This window comes from Choristoneura fumiferana, chromosome 22, assembly GCF_025370935.1.
Source record: "Choristoneura fumiferana chromosome 22, NRCan_CFum_1, whole genome shotgun sequence".
NCBI classification, from domain to species: domain Eukaryota; kingdom Metazoa; phylum Arthropoda; class Insecta; order Lepidoptera; family Tortricidae; genus Choristoneura; species Choristoneura fumiferana.
This window is the reverse complement of record NC_133493.1, coordinates 8281131-8305212: the sequence shown is the minus strand read 5'-3', so window position 1 is coordinate 8305212 and position 24082 is coordinate 8281131. Positions and strand designations below refer to the sequence as shown.

Sequence of the window (24082 nt, the reverse complement as noted above, 5' to 3'; positions counted from 1 at the left end):
CCCATTAATGTATAAAAAATATGGAAAAATCGTGGATTAAAGCATGTACAGGCGAGATGGAACTTATGTAGGTACTCTACTTCTGTCTAACTTCCAAGTTTGAACTTATGAAAATTGACAGAAGGCATCAAGTGTCGGCATGGTATCACTTCGTAAAGAAACAGCTGGTCTAAGTAGCAAGGTTGTTTAAAAATCAGCTCGTCCTATCCTGTTCGTGTCGAAAACTTGCACGTGCTTGAAAAACATAGGTTAAATTAGAGTTGTGTCAAGGCGCAAGCTACGCGGAATAGGAGTTTCGCGCAGCGGAGCTCCGTCGACCTTGTTTCATAGAATTAACGATGAACGGAGACCGACTAGACATTATGGGAAGTTTTAAGACCACTTGCTACTTGGAGCAGTGCTTCTTAGACTACTTGCTACAGCTGATATTTACACGAAGTGATTCTAACCCGAAGTATCAATGAACTAAATTCATGGGACTAAAGTGACTGCGACCTGGACTTTACATTATTTTATTTAATATTTTATTATTCATGGGCCATTTAACGTGTATGAAAATTAAAATGAATCTTTGACAAATTCAATCAAAGTATGACGGTGATAAAATAAAATAAACATTCAATTTAATATGCTTCATTAGGAAAAAAACTATAAACATTCTGTCTACGTCAGACATTTATATGAGAATTATAATTGGACTGCCAAATAATAGTAGATTGTTACACCAAGCAGAAAGTCATTTATTATTGCACCGAGTGCCGATTTGGAGCCCGAGCGTCAGCGAGGGCTTTAAAAAGCACGAGGGCAATATACTTAATGCGAGGTGCATAATCTGCTTCTCTTTCAACTATTACTGGCATAGTAGACGAAAAAAAAACTCATGCAAAACAATTGATAGGAAAGAAATGTCACTAGCACTCGCTGACTCCATTTTTTGTTTACATTCGCACTCTCAAAAAATGACCATGGAAAATTCGGAAGGTTCCGGCCAATTTGTTTTTTTTTTATTTTTTATTTCTTACTTTTTATTTGGCAGAGTTAGTAGCGAGTAGCAGATATTTTTACCCGCGATCTGTCAAATTTCGGATGGGCGCCAGGTTGGCCAACCAAAGTTTTTTTAAATATACCTACTGCTACTTACTACTTGTAAGGTCAAATTAAAGACCGTATCATCTATGGTTGTATTTTTGAAGTAAAGGTTGACAGTTTCGTGACACGCCCGGATTAAATAAATTACAATAATAAATAATTTATTGAACCAAGCGATACTTTGCGGAGGTCCAATATCAATGCACTAAAACCATTATGTAATAGTATGATGGATGGCTATGTTTATGCAAGAAATGTGTGTTCATGCAGTTTCTCCACCTCCACTACCTGACCTGACCTGAGTCTAATATCTGGTAGCATGGTTGTGTAGCTCTGAAGATGAGCTCTGGTTGAGTTCGAAACGCGTCAGTGTAGTGTGGTGGTGGGGATAGTTGGGTTTGTGTGATTTGTGTGTTCTTACAGTGTGGAGGTGGAGGAACTGCATATCAACACAAATTATGAACTGTAGTGGGCACAAGTGTATCAATATCTTAATTAGTATCGAGCTTGACTAATTATGTCCTATATATTTGAAGTGTAGAATTTCAGAACTGCGTTGGATGAACTATTTAATATGAAGCTTGCAGTCGTGTTAGGTAAGTTTTAATTTAATTAATTATTAAACCAAATACTTTGATTTACGATATTAATAAATACGCAATCAAGTGCAAAATTATGTATCTATATTCAAGCCACTCAAAAATATGACCACGTCTTTATCACGTGGGAAGAAAAATGAAATAATGCATTTTAATTTGTTTTATTTTTTTATAAAGAGTCCTACCTATTTTTTAAAAGTTGGATTAGTTTATATTTTTACACTCGACTGTACTAGTCACCCAAAAAATACCTGACACTTCCCATTGGCCCTAGAATTAAAGTGTATCAAAATTTATACACGCTTTTTGTGTCAGATATTGGTACATACTTAAACATTGTTGTGTAGGTAGATTATTAGATATCACGACTGAACAATTTACAAAAACTAGTAATTTTAACCCGCGACCTTTTTCAGTGTCCTTGCTGGGGCTGCTAAGGACCGTGTACACTTGCCCCACTTGCTTCCTGGAACCACCGTGCGACGCCTTCGGAGGCCCCTGCCTAAAACCACAAAACCCCGTGGTGTTTCTAAATGTACCAGACGTCCGTCCAATAACCCAACCGATCCAACAGTTCCTAACCCCCATAGTACGTCTGATATATACCCAACCGCCTGAAGTGAAACCAGATTTACAACCAGTGCCAATTCCTTTAGTTCGTCCAAGTTACCGATCAATAATAACTCCCATCGAATCTATAGTTCGTCCAATTTACCGACCGGAGCTATCTCCCTTTGCACCTATAGTTCGTCCAATTTACCGACCAGAGCTAACTCCCCTTGCACCTATAGTACGTCCGATTTCCCAACCCGAGGAAAATCCTCTTGCAGCTTTAGTTCGTCCAATTTACCGACCAAGGCTATCCCCCCTTGCACCTATAGTTCGTCCAATTTACCGACCAGAGTTATTATCTCCTCTTGCACCTATAGTTCGTCCAATTTCCCAACCCGAGGAAAATCCTCTTGCACCTATAGTTCATCCAATTTCCCAACCCGAGACAAATCCTCTTGCACCTATAGTTCATCCAATTTCCCAACCCGAGACAAATCCTCTTGCACCTATAGTTCATCCAATTTACCGACCCATTGGTCCTTTTATTCGTCCAAATTATTAAAGAACTATAGCGATCTCCCCTTGAGCCATATACTTTTAGTCTAAATACGGTATTTGCCATCTTCTAATTTGCCATATCCTGTATATTATTATGAAACACTAAATAGAACATTACTTAGCAAAAAATAGGATTAAAATAAAATCTATAGCGATTTTTCTTAATTTTGTAGGTTTGGCTCTTTCTAAAACACTTTTCTCTACACTCTGCACGCTTAGCTTGTAAGTCTCTCTCTCTAATCTTGAATTTCAAGCCTTTCTAACTCTCTTATGAAAGATAGTTTAGTAATTGTTTTTCCATTGTATACTTATCAGCATTTTCAAGCTTTTATTTATAAAATAGATATAAATTAGTCAAATACCGTATTGTCAACTATTAGAGCGATATCTTTATGGCCGTAGTATTCGACCTTGCCCGAATGATTCTTTCTCGGAAATATAAAAATTCATCAGCTACTACTACTATTCCACTACTACTATAAATTACTACTACTGCTGCTTCTACTTTTTCGGCCGTTCCTTTAGTTAAATAGTGCCTGAGTTTTCTGGATTAAAATGATACCTACCTTCTGCCAATGGTATTAAACCCTTTATGCCTGGTCATCGAATACACATAGAAAGAACATTTATTTTTGTATCATTAAAAAACCTAACACTGCCTTGCACTACTGTACAGTGAAACACTGCTCTTGGTTCTTGGTCACATCGCAAAATCGCGTCTGACGCGCGTTTTTCGAGCGTATGTATTTATGTCCATTTCTTTGGTCCGCACTGCAGCCTAAACGGCTGGACAGATTTTAACATATGAGGTATCATTGGATTCGTCATAACTGTAATATTTCAACATGGCGTCTGCGGAAAAAAAACATGGCGGAGGAATTAAAAAAAAAAAACATTTTTTGTGTTGTAACAATATGGGTATCAAATGAAAGCTAATAAAAAGCCCATTCTAAATATATATGGGTTATAATACTTTTTCTCAAACATGCTCGGAAATGTATGTGTTAATGTCACGAAATGGAGACACGAAGTTTCTCATTTAAGGCTCCCTACCACTTCCCTACATAACTTCTTGGCCTAGGCCATGAAGTATGTATGAAAATCCATTACTGTCCGATGCTCTAACTTTTTAAATTTGCTTACAGCCAACCACCACTACTCTGTAAGCATTTGCGATATTGCGATGCGATGCGATGCGAAGCGATGCGATGCGATGCGAAGCGATGCCATGCGAAGCGATGCGATACGATGCGATGCGAAGCGATGCGATGCGAAGCGATGCGATGCGATGCGATGCGAGCGAAAGCGATGCGATGCGATGCGATGCGAAGCGAAGCGATGCGATGCGATGCGAAGCGATGCGATGCGATGCAATGCGAAGCGATGCGATGCGAAGCGATGCAATGCGATGCGAAGCGATGCTAAGGGATGCGAAGCGATGCGATGCGATGCGATGCGATGGATGGATGGATGTATGGATGAATGAAAATATTTCCTCACATTGTTTGAGAAAAGCACTACACAAACCTCGGCCAGAACAGGGATTGCTGGACTCATTTTATGACTCAGTCTACCCCGAACTCGTCCATCAATCCCTTACTTCATGGCCTCTGCAGTAATGTACTATTAATGTACCATTTTCATATACATATCAAAAAAGTATAAAATAAAACATTAAATTTAAAAAATCAAAAACCCGACTGCCTTAAAAACTAAAAGGAAGAAAATAAGTATCTAATTTAAAGTTCAAAAGTCGGGACCTATTTAGATCGTGACCAGCTCAAAAATTCTAGTACCTAATTGGTCCCGAATGTTGAACTTTTAAATTAGCTTACATTACAGAGTTCTAGACCACTGAGACTATTTCTTCCTTTTAGTTTTTTAGGCATGTCTTATTTTTTTGTGAGTTCAATTTGTCTTGTTGCAAATTTTCAAGTGGATCAATTAGAATAGGGCTTATTTGAAAAAGTTTTTAGAATTCACAGAGTACAGTCGTGAGCAAAAGCTAGTATCTTAAAGTTTCATTTAACACTTAACCTGCGCAGGCACGGAAATCAGAGAAGGTGATTCAGGCAATCAAAGTAGTTACGGTACTAAAACAAAATCACATAAGGCGTGGAAAAACTAAGTACTTATCAAAAATACAAATGCGATCATATTAATGTTAACATTTCGTTGTATTTTTTCGACCAATTCATTTAGGTACATCTCTATTTTTACGTGGAGACCTGATAAGGAAGATGATTATAATACCTATCCATTTATTTTGTAGAATATTTGACTTCGTAACACAGACCAAATAAAAAGTAAGACAGTTCTTCGAATGCATAGTGGGGCCAGTAAAACTACACCTCTCCGTGTGCTGATACTCGCACGCACACACAATATACCTCACTTTAGAATGGTCTTTACTTTTTATTTGGTCCGAAGTTCGCGCGTGTATTTTATTGAGCTTGACTAAAAGCACTCATAAAATAAAGGAGATGGCTTTAAATACAATGCGTGGTTACATTCCGTATCTACAGTGTTTCAGCTGGTTAACATGGTACTAGCTGTAGTCAAATGTAAGTAAAGCTCTGTATATTTTTTACTAGTATTTTCAATCTGTAATTGTAATTTATTAGCGGTTCCACCTAATCTATGTACCGTTATTTATAATTTAAGAACTTATTACTTTTGTGGCAAGGCACGCCTTTTTCCCAACGGATAACCTGATGATGGCCAATTTCGATAAGTGGAAGGCCGAAGGCTTGCTATCTGCTTCATATGAACTTCCGATTCAGAAGTAACGCAAAGATTATTAGCAACATGTCCCTTTTGAACAGGCTACTGCAGCTCGCAGTAAATCAATAGGTTTAAGACGTATATATTTTTTCCAGTGACCCTGCTAGGGTTAGCTCTAGGAGCCCCCGGTTCGAGGGATACTGCCTGCCCTCCAGATCTTGCAGATGGCCAGGTCTGCGGCAGCGACTTCAAGACGTATGAAAACGAATGTTGGATGCGGTGCGAAGGTGCAAAACTACTGTGGAAGGGAACATGCGAAAATCCAGATGCTCAGCCAGACAGCTGGGTTGTTCATCCAGTTAATGATACAGAGCATCCGACGCCTATACTTCATCTACTCGAAACAGATGACGACGATCACCAGAGCCCTTCAGTTCAGCCAATTAGTCCATCAACGGAAGATCTACATGAGCCCACGGGTCGACCAACTGATCCAACTCCAGGAGATCTCCAAACATTTACAGTACACCAAATAATCCAGCGCGTAAGGCATCCCCAGACATCTAATGTAGGGCCAATTTACAAACTAGTGATAACACCAAGGGAAATCTGGTACTGCCGAAAAACCTATTCAAGGGTAAATCGATTAATCGTAAAAGTCCTCGAGAAGACGGTGTAGTTCCTAGAATTAAAGGTATCTTGGCACCTTATATTCTAGAAACTAAATCCTCATTGGGACCCGACACATCTATATTCCGAATAGGATCCAAACCGGTCGAGAAAATACCTCTAGATACGTCACTCTTCTCGCTACTGGGTCTGCCTTTTCATTAAGAATGGGTCTGGGTCTTAAATGTCTATTGTACAATAGATGTCACTGGTGTCAAGAGTGTTCTAACAGTTTAGTTGAATTTACGCTAATTATCACGAAATATAAATAATAATAAATGTAAGTTAAATATGTTTTTCATTAACCTTTACCATACGCCATACTCGTACCATACCATAGGTATACTCTCTTTAGGGGTAGATATTTGTAATAACTGTAGCGTGATAAGACTAGGCATGGAATTGACAGATATTTATTTATAGCACTAGCTTTTGCCCGCGGCTTCGCCCGCGTGGAATTCGGTTATCGCGCGCTGTTCCCTCGGGAACTGTGCATTTTCCCGGGATAAAAAGTAGCCGATGTCACTCTCTGGCCCATAAACTAACTCTATGCCAAAAATCACGTCGATCCGTCGCTCGGTTTCGACGTGAAAGACGGACAAACATACAAACACACACTTTCACATTTATAATATTAGTATAGTATGAATAGTATGCTCATGATGATCTATGATATAAATAACAAGATAAATTGAATTTGAGATTGATACTCAAAGTAATAATAGAAAAGAAAAACAGTGACGTTTCTAAATTGGCGAAATTTCCTAATCTCTTAGTCATGTATTTCATACGTATGGCTAAATGTTTATTAAAATGGCTAAAAGTAGGTAAATTATAATTTGAAAGGCGTAAATTTAAACAAATAAAGAATTCAAATCGAAAAACCGTTTTACTTATAGGTAAGTAAATTAAATTTTCATGATAGCGCTATGAATGAACACAACTAACAAAAAATTAAAATCCGAATAAATAAATGGGCAGAACTTTTAAATAATTATGACTATTTCTCAAAAGTTGTCCACTTATTTAAAAAAAAAATCTGGCGCTATTTCACACACAAAATAAGTAATATTGTTTTAAATACAAAACCTGTGGTAAAAGTGATAAAAGGTCAGATAATCTTTGTTGTTGGATCCAATAGAAAGTTTTGATGTAAATAGTTATAAAATTACGATTTTTTTCCTCACAAGAATTCGTGATGTTTCCTGACGTCAAGAAATTTGTATGTTTTATGACCTCGTCCTTAGGGTTAATAATTTCTTGACAAAACTGATTTCTTGTCAATTTCATGACGGGACAACTTTTGAGAAATACTCTTATATTGTATAATAAAACTTGTATAATGAAAGTGTAATTTAACTAAATGTATCGCTAAAAAATAAAGCTGACAATATACAGGGAGTCTCTAACCATGTGGCTTTAAATCCAAGACTCAATTCTACTTGCATAACTGAGCTACTTTTGTTCTGCTACTTTTTAAAAATGACAACCAATTGATTAGGGAACCTAACTACGAAACTTGAGGTCCCGGTCCGATTCCCGGCCGGGGCAGGTATTTGTATGAATAATACGAATGTTTGTTCTCAGGTCTTGGATGTTTAATATGTATTTAAGTATGTATCTATCTATTTAATAAGTATGTTTATCCGTTGCCTAGTATCCATAGTACAAGCTTTGCTTAGTTTGGGACTACGTTAATTAGTATCAAAGTGTCCCATGATATTTTAGTTATTCATTTATTTACTTAATACAAAATTGACAGCACATTGATAATGATAAATGTTTATCAAAGAGATGTCAAATAATTGTCAAAAAATATGTAAAGGCCCGGGCACCGGACACCGCCATGTCTGATACACGGATTTATATTATATTCGAGGAACAAAATTATCTAAATTAAAATTATTTGTAAAAGTTACAAAACAAAAGTAGCTTAGTTATGAGAGTATATTATTATAATCGAGCCTTGAATTTTAAAGTCCCATGGTCCAAGACACTCTGTATTATTCGTAGTATTACAAAATTTTACGAAAACAGACTTAAATTAGGTAAATCGAAGTTGTTAAATATTTCAATTCGGAATGAAACATTTCATATTATAGGGACAGGGTTACACATATGTATGCAATAAGCATGGTCAGCATTCCCCGCGCGCCTGCCTCATAAGGCTTAGCGCCCCGCTCCTTTAGTCGTCTCCCGGACACGGTTCGTAATATACGTAATTGAACCAAACCTCAGTATCTCATTTAACTCCCCAGTATAATATCCTAAAGTGGTGACCCCGACTTTGAACTTAAGTGCCGACTTTCTAACGGTAGTGCCGATTTCGAACTTTAATAGACATGAAATTAAATTAAAGTAACTGTAATAAACTTTTGAAGTGTAAACTGAAACTTGAAAGGATATACTGGTCAAGTAACGCTTATCCGCGTCCGCGCGTTCCGTGTTCGTGTTCGTTCCGGGTAGACGATTCCCCGAGCTCCAGGGTGATATGAATGATACTCTTAAGAAAAGATTGCTACATCTTTATGAAGAGACGGAGACCAGAGCGTACGAAATTAATGACGGAAATGGACCTAGGTGACCAGCGACCATCGCAACTGTTACGCAGAATGCTTGACCTTGCACGAGATAAGCTAAGTGAAGACGCCGTGTTCATTCTTGGCAAGAACACTTGCCGCAGTCAGTGGGCCGTGTTAGCCTGCGCGGATTCCAAGAACCTGGACAGCTTAGAAATATAGCGGTAAAGTCATGGAGACGTTGAAGCCTAACGAGGTCGCAGAATTTAGCCAGAGCACCTCGCGACAGAGTCCGTCGAAGGATCCCATCTTTGCGGAACTAGCAAAGATCAATGCCAGGATCGATGGCTTAGCCAGGTCTAGAGGAAGGAGCAAAAGCCGTGGCAGATTCAGCGGTAAAGGACATTCAAGGAGCCGTGCGCGCAGCAGCAACAAGGTTAAGAGGACTCCTGAAAGCCCAGACTGGTTGTGTTACTATCACTTCCGCTTCAAGACAAAGGCCAAGAAGTGCGTTCAGCCCTGCAGCTGGAAAGGACATCCGCCGGCGGAAACTAGAAGCAGTGCAGACGTTTTCGGCGGAACCCTGCACCACGGTAAATAATCATCGCCTTAGTGTAGCAGATAAGAAATCAGGTTTTAAATTCATGATTGATACGGGTGCAAATGTATCAGTAATTCCGAAAAGATTTAAGTATTGTAAAGACTCGTTACATCCAATTACAAATTTCAAGTTATATGCCGCAAACAATACTGAAATTTCAGACGCATGGATATGTAAACTTAACGTTAGATTTAAATTTAAAACGGAATTTTAAATGACTTTCATTGTATGCGATGTAAGACAACCTATCATAGGTGCTGATTTTTTGCGCAATTTTAGATTGCTTGTAGATTTCATGTAAGAGATTAATTGACGAAAGAACAAGCGAAAATGTAATTGGTACGATCATAAAACCATACTGACTCATCAATTACTTCAGTAAGTACGGATAATAAGGCGTATACTTTGTTGCACAGGTACCCAGACCTATTAAAGCCGTTGTCATTTATAGAGGTACCCAAACACTCTACGTATCATCATATAGAGACGACGGACCTCCGATACATCAAAGAACTAGACCACTGCCTCCTGACAGGTATGAGAAAGCAAAAAAAGAATTTCAGTCAATGTAGAAAATGGGCATATGCAGACCATCTAAGAGCCCGTGGTCTAGTCCTTTGCATATTGTACCTAAAAAAGATGGGAAAATACGTCCGTGTGGAGATTACAGAGCTCTGAACGCGGTTACGAAACCTGATCGCTACCCCATTGCGAGAGTACACGATTTTTACCTATTTGCTAGCAGGTAAGTCTATATTTTCTTGTGTAGACATTAGGAGAGCTTATCATAAACATCATGGTACATCCTGACGATGTGGAAAAGACAGCGATAACTACTCCATTCGGTCTTTATGAATTTCACGGATGAGCTTTGGACTAAGAAATGCTTGCCAAACCTTCCAGCGATTTATGAATGATACAGCTTTACGTGATTTTGATTTTATATATTTTATTTAGATGTATACTTGTGCTTCTCTCTCGGAGGAAGAACATGACGGTCATCTCGAACAACTATTTAGAAGACTTACTGAATTTGTATATAACGATAAATTAGAGAAATGCACGTTTAAAGAAAAGAAATTGGAATTCTTGGATATGAGTATCAACAGAGGGATTTTAAACCGCTGAAAGTAAGGTTCAAGCTATTAAAGACTATCCAAAACCGCAAACCGTTAATCAACTACGAACATTTTAGCATGATAAACTTTTATAGGAAACATATGCCGCATGCTGTGCATACAAGAGTATTACTTACGTATATTCATAAAGCTAAACGCAATGATAAAACACCTATATCGTGAGACACAGGAAGCTGACGAGGCGTTCCGACAATGTAAGCTTAGCTTACAGAACCGGTCATGTTAGCGCTACCCGCTTCCACAGTACCTATTTCTTTACATGCAGACGCAAGCAACACTTGTGTAGGTGCCGTATTACAACAGTACGTAGAAGAAGTGGAAACCATTAGCTTATTTTGCTAGAAGTCTAACTGTCGCTCAGTTTGAAATATAGTACCTATGACAAAGAACTTTTGGCTATTTACCTTGCTGTACAACAATTTAGGATCTGCACGAGGCAGAGAATTAATTATTTTTACAGATCATAAGCCATTAACGTACGCTTTTAGTTAATTGAATATGTGACAATAACAAAGAAATACCTAGACGGACAAGACAATTTTTTCGGCTTATCGATTAGCGAATTCACGACTGATATTAGGCACATACAAGGTCAATATAATGTGGTTGCCGATGCATTGTCAAGAATTGAGACTGTCGACTGTCAAATATTGCTATTGATTATTCAAGTTTATCCAAGGCCACCAGGAGAGTGATAATTCGAGTTAAAAACATTTATTACAAAATTCTCACGACAAGTTACAATTTATAAGAGAGTAATGTTGCCTAACTGTAATATTAATGTTTACTGTGAGATATCTACAGTAATGGCGAGACCGTATGTTCCTGAGGAAATTTCGACACAAATGTTTTTAAACACGTTCATAATTTAAGTCATCCCGCATAAGGGCATCACGAAAGATGGTTACCGATAGACATCTTTCTGGAAGGATATGAACCAAATTATGAGGATTGAGTTAAATCTCATTTAAATCTCCAGTTTTATATATCCTGAAACCATATATTTAAAAGAAATTCATAAAATGGCAAGTGTGTGTCGGCCAGGCGCAGTGTATGGTTCACCATAATAAACATATTATACCGAGTTGCCAATGAAATAAAATGAATAAATGAAAAATATAAAACAATAAAACACAGTACCCATATCAAAACAGACAGCATTGAATCTTCGTCTCAAAAAGTTAAATCAGTTTTTCATCTAAATACAAATGAACTCTTAATTAAGTAATAATGTGACGAAACTGTTGAATGATTTACCTGTGTGTGAGTAATGGTGTGTTGTGTTAATGATGACGCCATACATTACCGCCACACCATGGCATAAAAGAGTTAAAAAAAAACCATCTTCACATTACTAGCGGTATATCGGTAGATATCGGAAGTTCCCCATACCTATATCTTTTTTTTATCACTTCATTGGCGTGATTAAAATGAGTAGTGAAGTACGCATATATCACCCATGTTCTATGCCAATTTTTCATCCTAGCAAATCTTTGAACTTTATTTGTGCCAAATTACATATTTTTCGAGTCTCTGAATTGAGTCACGAAGAGGCGAACTCGAGCATGCGGGAACTATTAATGAGGTCTTCTTGTCGACTACGAATCCCTGAATTCATTTATTAGTTACACATTTACTATGCGCAAGTCCAAGTGTATTTATTAATATAAAGCTTGACTAATTTTGCTCATAAATTTAGTAGAAACTGAAACTGAAATATAAAGCGAGATTATGTTCGCTTGTGCAGCATTACAGTTCTGAGAGTTCAAGATGAAACTTGCTATAATCATATGTAAGCTATATTCTAATTATTTTTATTATCTTTTATTAATTAATAACAGATAATTTTTTTTTTTTAGATTATTTAAATATTTATTTATTTTTTATTATTTAAAACTGACCTGCAATCGACCTTCATCACCTTATCTATTTACGTGCTGATGAGGCCGAAAATATAAATTCTGTCTGTACCGAGAATCCAGCGGCAGCGTAGCGTGTCGTGCTACGTGGCGTAGTGCGTGAATAGCCCTATACCACGCGCCATATAAATCTGCCTAAAAGTTCATTACTTAATACTCAGTTTTGACGCATTTTTGAGATACATTTTTTTACGCGACGTCTTTACGTTACTCCCGGATTGTGTTCGAATCGTTTAAGGGTATAGTGCATATTCAATTATTGGAATTACACCTTTATAGTTTTTGTGTTACTAGTCGGGGCAATGAACTTTTAGGCAAAGTTAGGCGGCGAAAGGTATAAATTGTAATTATCAGAATGATGGAAACAACTATCATTCCTTGATATTGTTATTGAATGTACACTGTTTCTCTACATTACATAAATAAATCTAAATTATGAACAAAAAAAACTTCTACATAGTATTTTTTGATCTATCCAAAATCATTTTTTAATTTTTTATTTGTCATCAATTGTAATAATGTGATTAATTCCTAAATCTTCTTCTTCTTGAGATGCCTCTCCGACTAGCGAAGGTTGGCAATCATTTCTGAATATTTCTTCCTGTCACTCGGGAGGCGAAATAGATGGCAGCACTCGCGATGCCGGTCCACTCCCGAAGATTCCTCAGGCAAAACTTCTTTCGTCGGCCTACGTGTCTTTTGCCAGTGATTTTGGCCATCATAATGAGCTGCAGATACGCCATTTTTCTTTGACGGATGACATTCCAAAGACATCGTTTCTCGGTGACACGTGGTAGGACCCTTGTGTCCAGTTATCGTGTTAGAATGCGTCTATAACACCACATCTCAAAAGCCTCTATCTATATCTTCTTGAGTTCTTTCTTGATAGGACTCGCATCCGTATAAGAGGATTGGCCAAATGTAGCATTTAAGAATGCGAGTACGCAAACTAATTTTGAGACTCCCAACTGATCAGTACCTTTTCCCTGGCATTAAAAGAGCTTCTGGCGATTTCAATGCGGGTTTAAATTCAGTGTCAAATTCCCGGTCTTCAGTCAACCAGGTACCTAAATATTTGTACTTCGTAACTTTTTTCAGTCTTTGTCCCGACACTGTTATTACCGGGTCCTGAGTACGATGTCTTGACACGGTCATGACCTTGGTTTTGTTCATGTTCATGCTAAGCCCCGCTCTTTCGCTGCACTCGTTCACCCATGAGACGATTGTCTGCAACTCAACACTGTGTCATCGGCATGTCCGTTAATTTTGACTCCAAAATCAAGTTCATTCAGGGCTCCACTCATAACAGCTTCCGAGTAGTGGTTGAATAGGGTGGGAGACGGGATACATCCTTGCCAAACTTCCCTATCCCTAAATAAAGAAATATATTAATAGTATTATTCACTATCGTTAGTCGACTGTTTCTAATTTGTATATTAACTATATTAAACTATTGTAACTTAGATTATTTACACTAAAAACCGTGTTTTTTTTTCGAACAAAACGTCATAATTTACGTCTTCTGAATCGAATCGCTATTAAAGCTCTCTTCTAATGGAAAGACTTTTTGTTTGTGTCCTTGCATGCAGTTCCTTCAAGTCCGTGTAATCGGTGCGACACCTATAACATGTAGGTATTTTACGATGTGAAATTGCTTCAGGTATACCTTGGCCTGGAGAGACTACATTGCAGCATACTTAATAAAAACAAATCGGCGTTTGTCCACTCTGTCGTTATGGGAGCCCATGGGATCGCGGACGTTCATCTATGTCTATGATGCTACCCGAATCCAGCGCGACACCTACCCTAACTATAAGTTTCAATTTTCTTTCAGTAACCCTGCTCGGGGTAGCTTTGGGGGCCAATGCAATGCGTCCTCCTCCTCTATGTGGCTGCCCCCCAGATCCTCGAGGAAAGGTCTGTGCAAGCGACTTCAAGACCTATGACAATGAATGTATGATGCATTGTGGCGATGGGGGAGATTCAAGACAAGTGCTATGGTGGGGTTCTTGTGATATATTCCCTGATTCGGTACCAGCGCCAGTGGTACATCCCATCACGCCTGTGGTAAATCCTTACGTGCCTGTGGTTCATCCCATCGGGCCTGTGGTAAATCCTCTTACACCTGTGGTACATCCAATCTCGTCCAGGCTACCAGGGCCTGTGGCTTCAAACCCTTTCTTCGGGTAACCATGGTTGTTCAAATACATAACACTGTTTTAGACTATTACGTATAATAAATACGCTTGGTTAAAGCAGCAGAGGAATAAAATGTGTTGTTTTTTTTTACCACCGCCGCCTTTCTTACTTAACTATACGAAAAAGGAAAATTGTTGATCTTATCCTTTCCTACAAGAGATAAATGAAGATTTCTTTACATTTCTGCCGCCGTAGTGTGTATATACAAATCCTTAGTTAGTTACTAATATAAATGTGAAAGTAACTCTTGTTTGCATGTTTGTTACCTTTTCACGCACAGCTGAACAGATTTAGATGAAATTTGATAAGAAGATTGTTTAAAAACCTGGGCTAGACATAGGATAGTTTTTACTCCGGGAAATGGCATAGTTCCCGCGAGATAGCAACTAACGAATTCTTAGCAGACGAGGTCGCGGAGAAGTTAGTTTCAAATATTTAAGAAAATAAAGAAAACCGTCGATTTGTATCGGGCCACGTTCATAATTCATACGTTGGTCCTTAACGTGAAAATTCAACTTCGATACAATGTATCTGCTGCATATTACCTAGGTAGTGCCACGAGAGTTGAAGTGAATGATTATACACACAGCTACATGAAGTACTGATTGCATACCTAAAAGTGAATGAAATGAATGAATGAATGTCAAAATCCCGTTGTCACTACATGACATGTTTTTCTATGCGTAACCTCAGCTCTGGTGGTACCGTCGAACAAATTAAATTGAAGGGTGGAACTTTTGTGTTTCGTATGTCATGTTGACATCTCATACATTTGTCAATGAAATGATAGTGAAATTGATTATTAAAAGGTTCCACCCTGGGTCATGATTCAATTGTTCGATTGTACCTATATCACGATGATTTTTTTTTTCAACATAACATACCCAAAACAACCATTTAGCTGGCAGAGAGAAGGGTGAACGGTCTATTGATGTTGAAACGCAATACCGAAACAATTAATCTATTTTAATTTCACCTGTACTTAACATTTAAGTAATTAGTATAACCAGGCATGACGCACTCCACATTTTTAATATGAAGCTACAAGTACCCGACGGCGTCGTTTGAACGGACAATGACACAAGGCTCACAGTCGGATTGCACATCTGTGAGTCTGTTGTCACTGACGCCATGAATATTATGTCGAAGTCAGCCATATGTAAAATTTTAAAAGCCTTATCACACTGCGTTTCCACCAGAGATGTGCGAGTGCGAGGAATGTTTGTCATAAACCGATAGAAACGCTTCACTTACCTATTTTCGCTCCGCCTAGCTGTTTCTACAAAAGACACAGAATAAGCAGGCGCGGCGCACTCCGCGATATAAATAGGTGCGATTTCTGTGAGTATCAAAACACCCCACGCCGGCGTGGGTTAACTCACTAGGGCTATGAGCACCGCCCGGCCGGCACGCATGCTCGCAGTCTCTCGCTCGAACTAGTCGCGCCGCGTAACGCTACGTGTTGCTGTGTGATTTTCGTGAGGATATTAGAATATCTATCAAAAAATAGCGTGGTGTTTTGGGATTGATTGAGCTATTTTGGGATGAGGAGTAGGTTTATATTTAAATTGTACAGTTTGAGCGCTGAAACAGTATATGTATAGCCACACTAAACAGTATGGAAACTACATAATGTTATCTGAACATGAGTTTATTTTTTTTGTAAATTCATGAAAATTATAATATAATATTTTCTATCCTGTACATTACACTAACTAACCCAATTATGTTGTACAAACAATTTTACCGTCGGAGTCGTAGCGACAATTAAAAATGCTAGAAACTAAGTATTGTCCGATTTACCCGCCCATTGCGGTGACACAAAGCCTTTAGGCAGCCCGACGCATACGCATTCGCAACACGTTTGCAAGTAGCAATTTGTGACCGTCGGAGATCGTAGGCGCGTCAATTTAAATTCTAGAAAACTAAGTATTTGTCCGAATTTACTTTAAAGTTATATGGATATGGAGTATTATTTTCATTGATTTACAACCCTATCCTAAACCAAAACGTTGGTGCTGAATAATAACGACCTTCACGCGCAGCACTAGAGTTCAATGTTGCTTGGTGGTGCGCGGTGATTTTGCTAATGAAATTACGTAGGCATATAAAAGGCGGCTTTCGTCAACATCAAAAGAGAGAACCTCACAGAACACACCCTCACAGGACAGAAGCTTCACTGCCGTACAAAAGTGACGTTTAGGCATAAGAATCGTGTCTACTGCTCGCTTCTCTGTCCATCGCATAACTCGTATTCACTCGCACGTGGCACGTGTAGTGGAATAACACACTCTAGAGGGGCCGGACATCTACTTGTAGCGGAAAATAAAATCGCGGAGTGAGCCGCGCCTGCTAGATCTGCGCTGAGCGAGGATAGTTAGATGTAGCGTTTAGGAACTAGAAAAAGAAAATACCTACATTTCGTTGCTTAAATACAAAAGGGCCACAAGTAAAAAAAAATGTTTTTTTCATTCGCAATAATTGCATTTTAAATGCTATTTAACGTGCAACTAATTGCAATAAAAATAAGAATATTTTTGTTTTATTTGTGGCCCTTTTGTATTTATGCAGCGATTTATTCGCAACACAATACACAAGTAAGTACAAATAAACAACACGAAGGTAGTATTTTTTTTATTCGACTGGATGGAAAACGAGCAAGTGGGTCTCCTGATGGTAAGAAATCACCACCGCCCATAAACATCTGCAACACAAGTGGTATATCCCACAAAACTTACAATTACAATTCTACAATTGTATAGTTACAAGTTTGTAATAATACAAGTGACATATTTGTAGAGGAAAATTCTTACAAATATGTAAATTGTAGCTACAATTCTACAATTTATTGTATCACAAAACTTTACATAAGTATAACAAATGTTTTTAAGAAAATTATTAAAAATATTTAGTTGACAATTGTAGGTTTAAGATTTTTGTTACAGTTAATTGTAATAATAAGTAAACTGTATATGTAGAATTGTAGGTACAAGTTCACAATTCACTAAACGTGTGTCAAGAGGTTGTAAATGCAATACAAATTATTGATTCAAGGAGAATACTTTGTTTCACGAAATGTTTAGTTCTAGTGGCGGTGATAGTGAAGAAGAATTAATTGTAAGACTAAAATGAGAGAGAGAGTCTAAAATGGTTAGTTTAGCTTGCAATGCAATGCAAGTCCATTGTAATGTCAGTTGGTTTGGTATCTATGTACGTAATTAATGTAATTCTTGCGTATCGCGTATTAAGTGAAACTACCTTCAACATCTAAGAAGCTAAATAAATTGATACATATTTGTATACTGCAAATTTGTAACGAATACATATTTGTTGGTACATTTTTTTGTTTACAATTTCACAATTTTGTGGACTTGTACACTTGTAAAGTTTTGTGGTATAGGGCACAGGGGGTATTGTAGATGCGTTGCCAACCTAGAGGCCTAAGATGGGATACCTAAAGTGCCAGTAATTTCACCGGCTGTCTTACTCTCCACGCCGAAACACAACAGTGCAAGCACTGTTGCTTCACGGCAGGATTAGCGAGCAAGATGGTGGTAGTAATCCGGGCAGACCTTGCACAAGGTCCTACCACCTGCAATGCAATGCGTAATTGCGGTTGTGATTGTGAATCGGACACTGGCTCAGCATAATGCTGAAGCGTAAACAAACACCCCAGCGCTGATTTTCAGCCAGCAACGTTAGCAACTACGGCCCAAGCCCTCTTTCTGAGAGGAGTAGTGTGCCCTGCAGGACGTATACCTACAGGCCGAGATGATGATCTGACTCTTCTTGATTCTTGATTTCCGATAACTTCTTACGACAGACGGCTCCGTTCACTGATAGACACTACCAGTAATTAACTTATAAACTAAATAGAAAAAAAAAGTTTTTATTCTTAAACATTAGTTGTTTACGAATAATTTGTAAAATTCACAAACTGCAAGTTGACGTGACGCCTGAGAGAGACACAAAAAATACTTACTCACTTTTTTTACCTTCAATTGCTATGTACGAATTATAAAACGCTTTAGTTACACAATTTTAAAAATCGTGTAATAAATTATAAATCTTTTACGGTCTGCTTGCCGCGCATAATTGTATTAATTTCTAATTTTATTATACAGTACCTAAGAGTCTTACCTTACGGTAATAGTACATTGTGTCTTAAGGGCGGTAAATACAGAATTACGAACTATATAGAGTCTATTAGAAGCCCGAAGTCGAATAATTCCAGCACCGCCCGTGCGACATACATTGTTTTTCATCACATTTGCGAGTAAAATTGTATATTTGTAAAAGAAAAACTAATATTTTTACAAAAATTGCCGATACCGCTGACTGCGCTCTTGGCAGCGCCAGCTCTGCGCGCTGCTGCACGCCATGCAGTAACAAACTCATTTACCGACCTTGGGCTTCATGACAAGAAAATTAGTACGGGCAACGACTCTTTACCGACCACGGGTTTCATGACAAGCACATTAAGGTCGAGGGTTTTATTTGGGGGGTTGCAACCAAGGTAGCCTGCATGTTACGACACTGTTTACGAGCAAGTGTGATGAAATAACTATGTAAGTATTTTTCTTTTCGTTAATATCTTTTAGCTAAGTACGGACAGATGGGCATGGCTAAATGAAACGATTAAGGGTTTCTCGTGAACTAAGGAGCCCTAAAAATCACTCATTCATTAGTTACACATTTACTATGGTTATTTTTATATTACCAAGTGTTTTTATTAATTTCAGGCTTGACTAACGTTGCTCATAAATAACACAGAATGACTTAAATATATAACGCGGTTATATTTAATTGTGCAACAATACTGTTCTGGGAGTTCAAGATGAAAGTCGCTATAATCACGTGTAAGTTATATTCAAATTGTTTTTTCTATCTATGATTATTTTGGTTATTTTATAACATGATTATCATCTCTATCTCTCTCTGTCTCTGTCACTCGCAGCATATATTTAGGCCCATGACTGGGCAAAAGCCTCTCCTCTTGATCCCACATCTCCCAATTCAGAGGCCGTATTGTCTAATGCCTCCTCCAGACTACAGAGTCCTCCACGAAGTACTCAGGAAAGTTGGCCTAAGTACCGACCGAGTTGGACGAAGTGCCTCTCCACACCTATGATCACCTGTCGTATTCGCCTAACTTCGTTTAATTTCGCGAGTAATCTGGAAGGGATGGCAATCTAAGATCGATTAATCGAAAAATCAATTTTTTCAACTGAAAAATTAATTTTTTCAACTGAAAAATTTATTTTAACATCGATTCAGGGTAGTGAATCGATATTTCAAGATTGAAGATCGAGAATATCGAATCGAGGTTCGATTTTAACTATTTTTTGTCGAAATTCGTAATTAGAACTTATTATCGTGCCGCCCCGCTTACGCTAATAATATTTCACAGGAGAGTAAGAGATACAGTCAAGGGCAAAGATATCGACACGGCCAAAGTTACAAACACTTAACATTAAGGCCGTGTATACATATTTTTGCAACTTTGGCTGTGTCGATATCTTTGCCCTTGACTGTACCATACGAACTGCGGATTTCGATTACTACGGTAATTTCTTCCATCATTGTAATTACATATTGAAAATACGAGCTAGAAAAACAAATCAAGAACAGATCGATTTTTAGAAAATCAATCTTCTTGACTTCAATTTTTTTGTGAATCGACTTTTCAGGCCTCGATTCGGATCGATTTGGAAATCGATCTTTCCTGAAAAGAATCGCCATCCCTAATCTGGAGGAGGCATTACGCGCTGACGGTCTCGATCGCATTCACCATCTCTTTCTTCCCTCGTCTGAGGCCGTGTCACAGAAAGAAGTGGTGAAAGGGAACGTGATCCAAGTGTGCAAGACAATAAGGTCACAGGGCTTTATACGGCCACTCGCTCAGTTCCGTATCCAGAAGCCTTATTTATTATCTAACGCACTCGGTATCACCATTATTTTCACATCTTTCTGTCGCACGATTTAGAATGAGAGTAGAAAGATGTAATTCAATACGCGCTTTAGACAATACGCTGTCTGGTCATCCCGCCATCTGCGCCTCGGGTTGCCTTGCGTCATAGAACTCATAGATCGTCGAGCGGTACTCAATGGGGCTAAGCGTGTCATTTGGTGTCCACCAGACATGCTCGGCCCAATTCTAAAGCTTAGCGGTCACTTTCTAAACATTAACGATTCGAGCTTTGCTTATCTTATACATTACTATTATTAATAAACTATAACAATTACGTTAGAGAGCCACGCTACTTCTATGCAACAAAATGTGTGAAATGTGTCCGTTGGTGTCTCGTTGAAACCTCGCTTGTTTTTTATTTCCAGTGACCCTGCTTAGTGTAGCTTTGGGGGCCAATGCAATGCGTCCCTCTCTATGTGGCTGCGCCCCAGATCCTCGAGGACAGGTCTGTGCAAGCGACTTCAAGACATATGAAAATGAATGCTGGATGCATTGTGGCGATGCGGCGCATTTACGACACGTGCTATGGTGGGGTCCCTGCGAACTTAATTCGGTCCCAGCGCACGCGGGACATCGTACAAGGCCTGTGGTACATCCGATCCCGTCCAGATCAGCGCAGGCGTTTCACCCATTAATAGCATCAGCGCCAACTCATTTGCTCGGGTAATTTGTTCAATACATAACACTGTTTTGGACTACCACGTATTAAACGCTTGGTCAGAACAGCAGAGGATTACATGGTGTTGTTTTATTTATCAAATTATTTTCAATCCTACCCTTAGGGCCTACGAAGGCTGGCACGGGTGCACAGAGCGGGCGCACACCTGCGGGTGCATGCGGGTGCAGGCAAAATCTGTCGCACACGACGCGTGCATTTAGCGCTGCTCATACTATTTTCAACCACCGACGCAAAAAGAGGGGTGTTATAAGTTTGACCGCTATGTGTGTCTGTCTGTTTGGTTGTGGCACCGTAGCTCTTAAGCGAGTGAACCGATTGGAATGCGGTTTTTTTTAATTTGGAAGCAGGGTTTCTAGCGAATGTTCTTAGACATGTTTTATCAAAATCAGTTCAGCCTTTTTTGAGATACTGAACTTTCAAGTGACAATGTTAGGTTAGGTTATTCAACAACCGTCCACCCGCTTCGTGCAAACCGCGTAGGCCCTTATTAGGCATAGGTATCCTACTTCTAATAGTACCTTACCTAACTACTTTTTTTGTATAGGTATATTCGGTAGATCTGAGAATAGGATATCAAGTATTTTTCATACTTCTACGCGGACGGAGTCGTGGGCAACAGCTAGTAATACTATAAATATATAATATAAATATTATAAATTATAAATGCGAAAGTTTGTAAGTCCGTTTGTTTGTTACTTCATCACTTCTAAACCACTGGACCGATTTAGATGAAATTCTGTATACAGATAGATTAAGTCCCGGGGAAGGACATAGGATAGTTTTTATCGAGGAAAATCGCATTTTTGGATAGCGATAACCGAATCCCACGCGGACGGAGTCGCGGTAACGTCTAGTTATATTATAAATCAACATTAGGGTAAATTGGTTGTGTAGGCACAAAACAGATATAGGTACAGAAATCAATCTACATACATTGTGCGCTCGAGCAACGCACACATAGACACTGCTCACGGACACAATATCACTGCACTTGTTTTTAGTTTTTTTTTTGTGTTTGTCTAATTATTGATAGTTTTTTTTTAATCCCACCTGTTGATAAACACACTTACACAGTACTTAAGATAAGACTTAAATAACGCTAAAGATAATATAAAGATTCAGGAATGAAATAAGCATATACTTAGAGACTTTTATTAGCTTTTAAGATACAATTAATTCTTATCATGATCGTAAGCAAAATCGAATCGAGTATTAACGACGCCGATCAAAGTCGAGTTATGGCACTAATTAAAATTAAATTGCGCGTGATGCATAAGGAAAATGCAATTGCAAGCCAAGCAAGTATTATTTCAATAGTTTAACCTGCTATCAAATAAATTGTTAATATAGGGCAACACCACAAGGTAACCTATCACCAAATGATTCCAAAATATTAAGGGGTTGTTTTACCACCCATTGATTAATTTTATTTGACGGATAAATTTAATCAATGGCTGGTGAAACAGCCCCTAAGTCTTTCAGTGGTTAATACATTAAAGTAATTAATTAAACCGCCCTGGGCGGCACATTAAAGGGGCGGCAAAATACCATAAAAAATTAATGGTAAGTATGTGTGAAGTTCCCAATCCGCACTGGGCCCGCATGGGAACTACGGCCCTAGTGTTCTCATTCTGAGAGGAGGACTGTGCCCAGCAGTGGGACGTGTATAGGCTGGGATGATGATAATTCCATATCAAAAATAAATGTACGCACCTACGATTCGGACCGATTAGAATGAGTACCTGCCCTAAAATAACAGGGCGGAAAAATTTTCTTCCGCCCCGGGCGGCTGTTACCCACGTTACGCCACTGGAGCAAGTGTACCTTTTGGGAAAGGGTGCGTTTTGGACAGTACACTTTTTGAAATAGCGCACCTTCCGAGAAAGTGCACCAATGGGGAATGGATGGAAATTTTAGAAACGCTTGAAACTTTTTTTATCGATGGGAATAACGTTTCTAATTAACAGAAAAAAAATCAGATTTTTAAGTCATCATCATCATCATCCCAGCCTATTTATACGTCCCACTGTTGCACAGGCCTCCTCTCAGAACAAGAGGGCTTGGCCATAGTTCCCACGCGGGCCCAGTGCGGATTGGAACTTCACACACACCATTTGAATTGCTTCGCAGGTTTGTGCAGGTTTCCTCACGATTCCTTTCACCGCAAAGCTCGTGGTAAATTTCAAATGAAATTCCGCACATGAATTTCGAAAAACTCAGAGTGCGAGCCGGGGTTTGAACCCACGACCCTCTGCTTGAGAGGCGATAGGTCAAACCACTAGGCCACCACGGATTTTTAAGTAGCATCAATTAATTTTAAAAAATGAAAGAGCTTTCTTTACCGCCCAATTACGACAGTCCGGTTGGTTACGGGTTGTTCCATAGTCCAGAATAAAAAACATTAAAAAAGATTATTTGTGTCTTTGACTCGATCGTTTTGACAGGTGACACTCTTTACCGGCTCGGATAATACCCGACACGGAAATACCAACCCTGTTTTTCATCTACACACCCATAGAAGCTCATGTCAGTTTCTATGGGCGTGTACATATTGTAATTTTTGTTAATTAGGAAGGTTATTCCTATTGATATAAAAAGTTTCAAGCATTTCTAAATTTTTCATAAGTACATTCCTGATTGTACAAAGTGTACCTTTTGGGAGCCAGAAATGGTGGCTTTCTTGGTTCCGAGAATTTCTTCTCTGATTTCTTCTTTCGAAGTAAATATTTTTTGCAGGTAGGGTAGGACCTTGTGCAAGGTCCGCCCGGATTGCTACCACCATCTTGCTCGCTAATCCTGCCGTGAAGCAGCAGTGCTTGCACTGTTGTGTTTCGGCGTGGAGAGTAAGACAGCCGGTGAAATTA

General features: G+C 38.7%; 3 protein-coding genes, 2 long non-coding RNA genes and 1 pseudogene across 5 annotated transcripts in view; 4 read left to right on the top strand and 2 right to left on the bottom strand.

Annotated features, from left to right (window-relative positions):
* The window catches only part of LOC141440141 (uncharacterized), a 3454-nt pseudogene extending 2044 nt beyond the window's left edge, over positions 1 to 1410 (bottom strand).
* Positions 1 to 24082, bottom strand: part of glu (structural maintenance of chromosomes 4-like protein gluon) — a 70324-nt gene that overhangs the window by 38491 nt on the left and 7751 nt on the right. The window lies entirely within an intron of this gene.
* LOC141440394 (uncharacterized) lies at positions 1643 to 3423 on the top strand. The gene is made up of 2 exons (XR_012452692.1): positions 1643 to 1685; positions 2105 to 3423. It is a non-coding gene; the product is annotated as an uncharacterized lncRNA (long non-coding RNA).
* On the top strand, positions 5319 to 6201 carry LOC141440140 (uncharacterized). Its single transcript, XM_074104607.1, has 2 exons — positions 5319 to 5362; positions 5678 to 6201. Exons 1-2 carry the CDS (start codon positions 5341 to 5343, stop codon positions 6199 to 6201), a joined length of 546 nt encoding a protein of 181 aa, XP_073960708.1. The 5' UTR covers positions 5319 to 5340.
* Positions 12157 to 14641, top strand: LOC141440391 (uncharacterized). The gene is made up of 2 exons (XM_074104899.1): positions 12157 to 12242; positions 14204 to 14641. Exons 1-2 carry the CDS (start codon positions 12221 to 12223, stop codon positions 14557 to 14559), a joined length of 378 nt encoding a protein of 125 aa, XP_073961000.1. The 5' UTR covers positions 12157 to 12220; the 3' UTR covers positions 14560 to 14641.
* LOC141440393 (uncharacterized) lies at positions 19317 to 21277 on the top strand. Its single transcript, XR_012452691.1, has 2 exons — positions 19317 to 19427; positions 20905 to 21277. It is a non-coding gene; the product is annotated as an uncharacterized lncRNA (long non-coding RNA).

Bases quoted from the DNA above. Each gene is read 5' to 3' on its own strand.
- LOC141440140 (XM_074104607.1), top strand. From the start codon at position 5,341: ATGGTACTAGCTGTAGTCAAAT. The intron at 5,363-5,677 runs GTAAGTAAAGCT...TATTTTTTCCAG, and splicing joins GGTACTAGCTGTAGTCAAAT to TGACCCTGCTAGGGTTAGCT.
- LOC141440391 (XM_074104899.1), top strand. From the start codon at position 12,221: ATGAAACTTGCTATAATCATAT. The intron at 12,243-14,203 runs GTAAGCTATATT...ATTTTCTTTCAG, and splicing joins GAAACTTGCTATAATCATAT to TAACCCTGCTCGGGGTAGCT.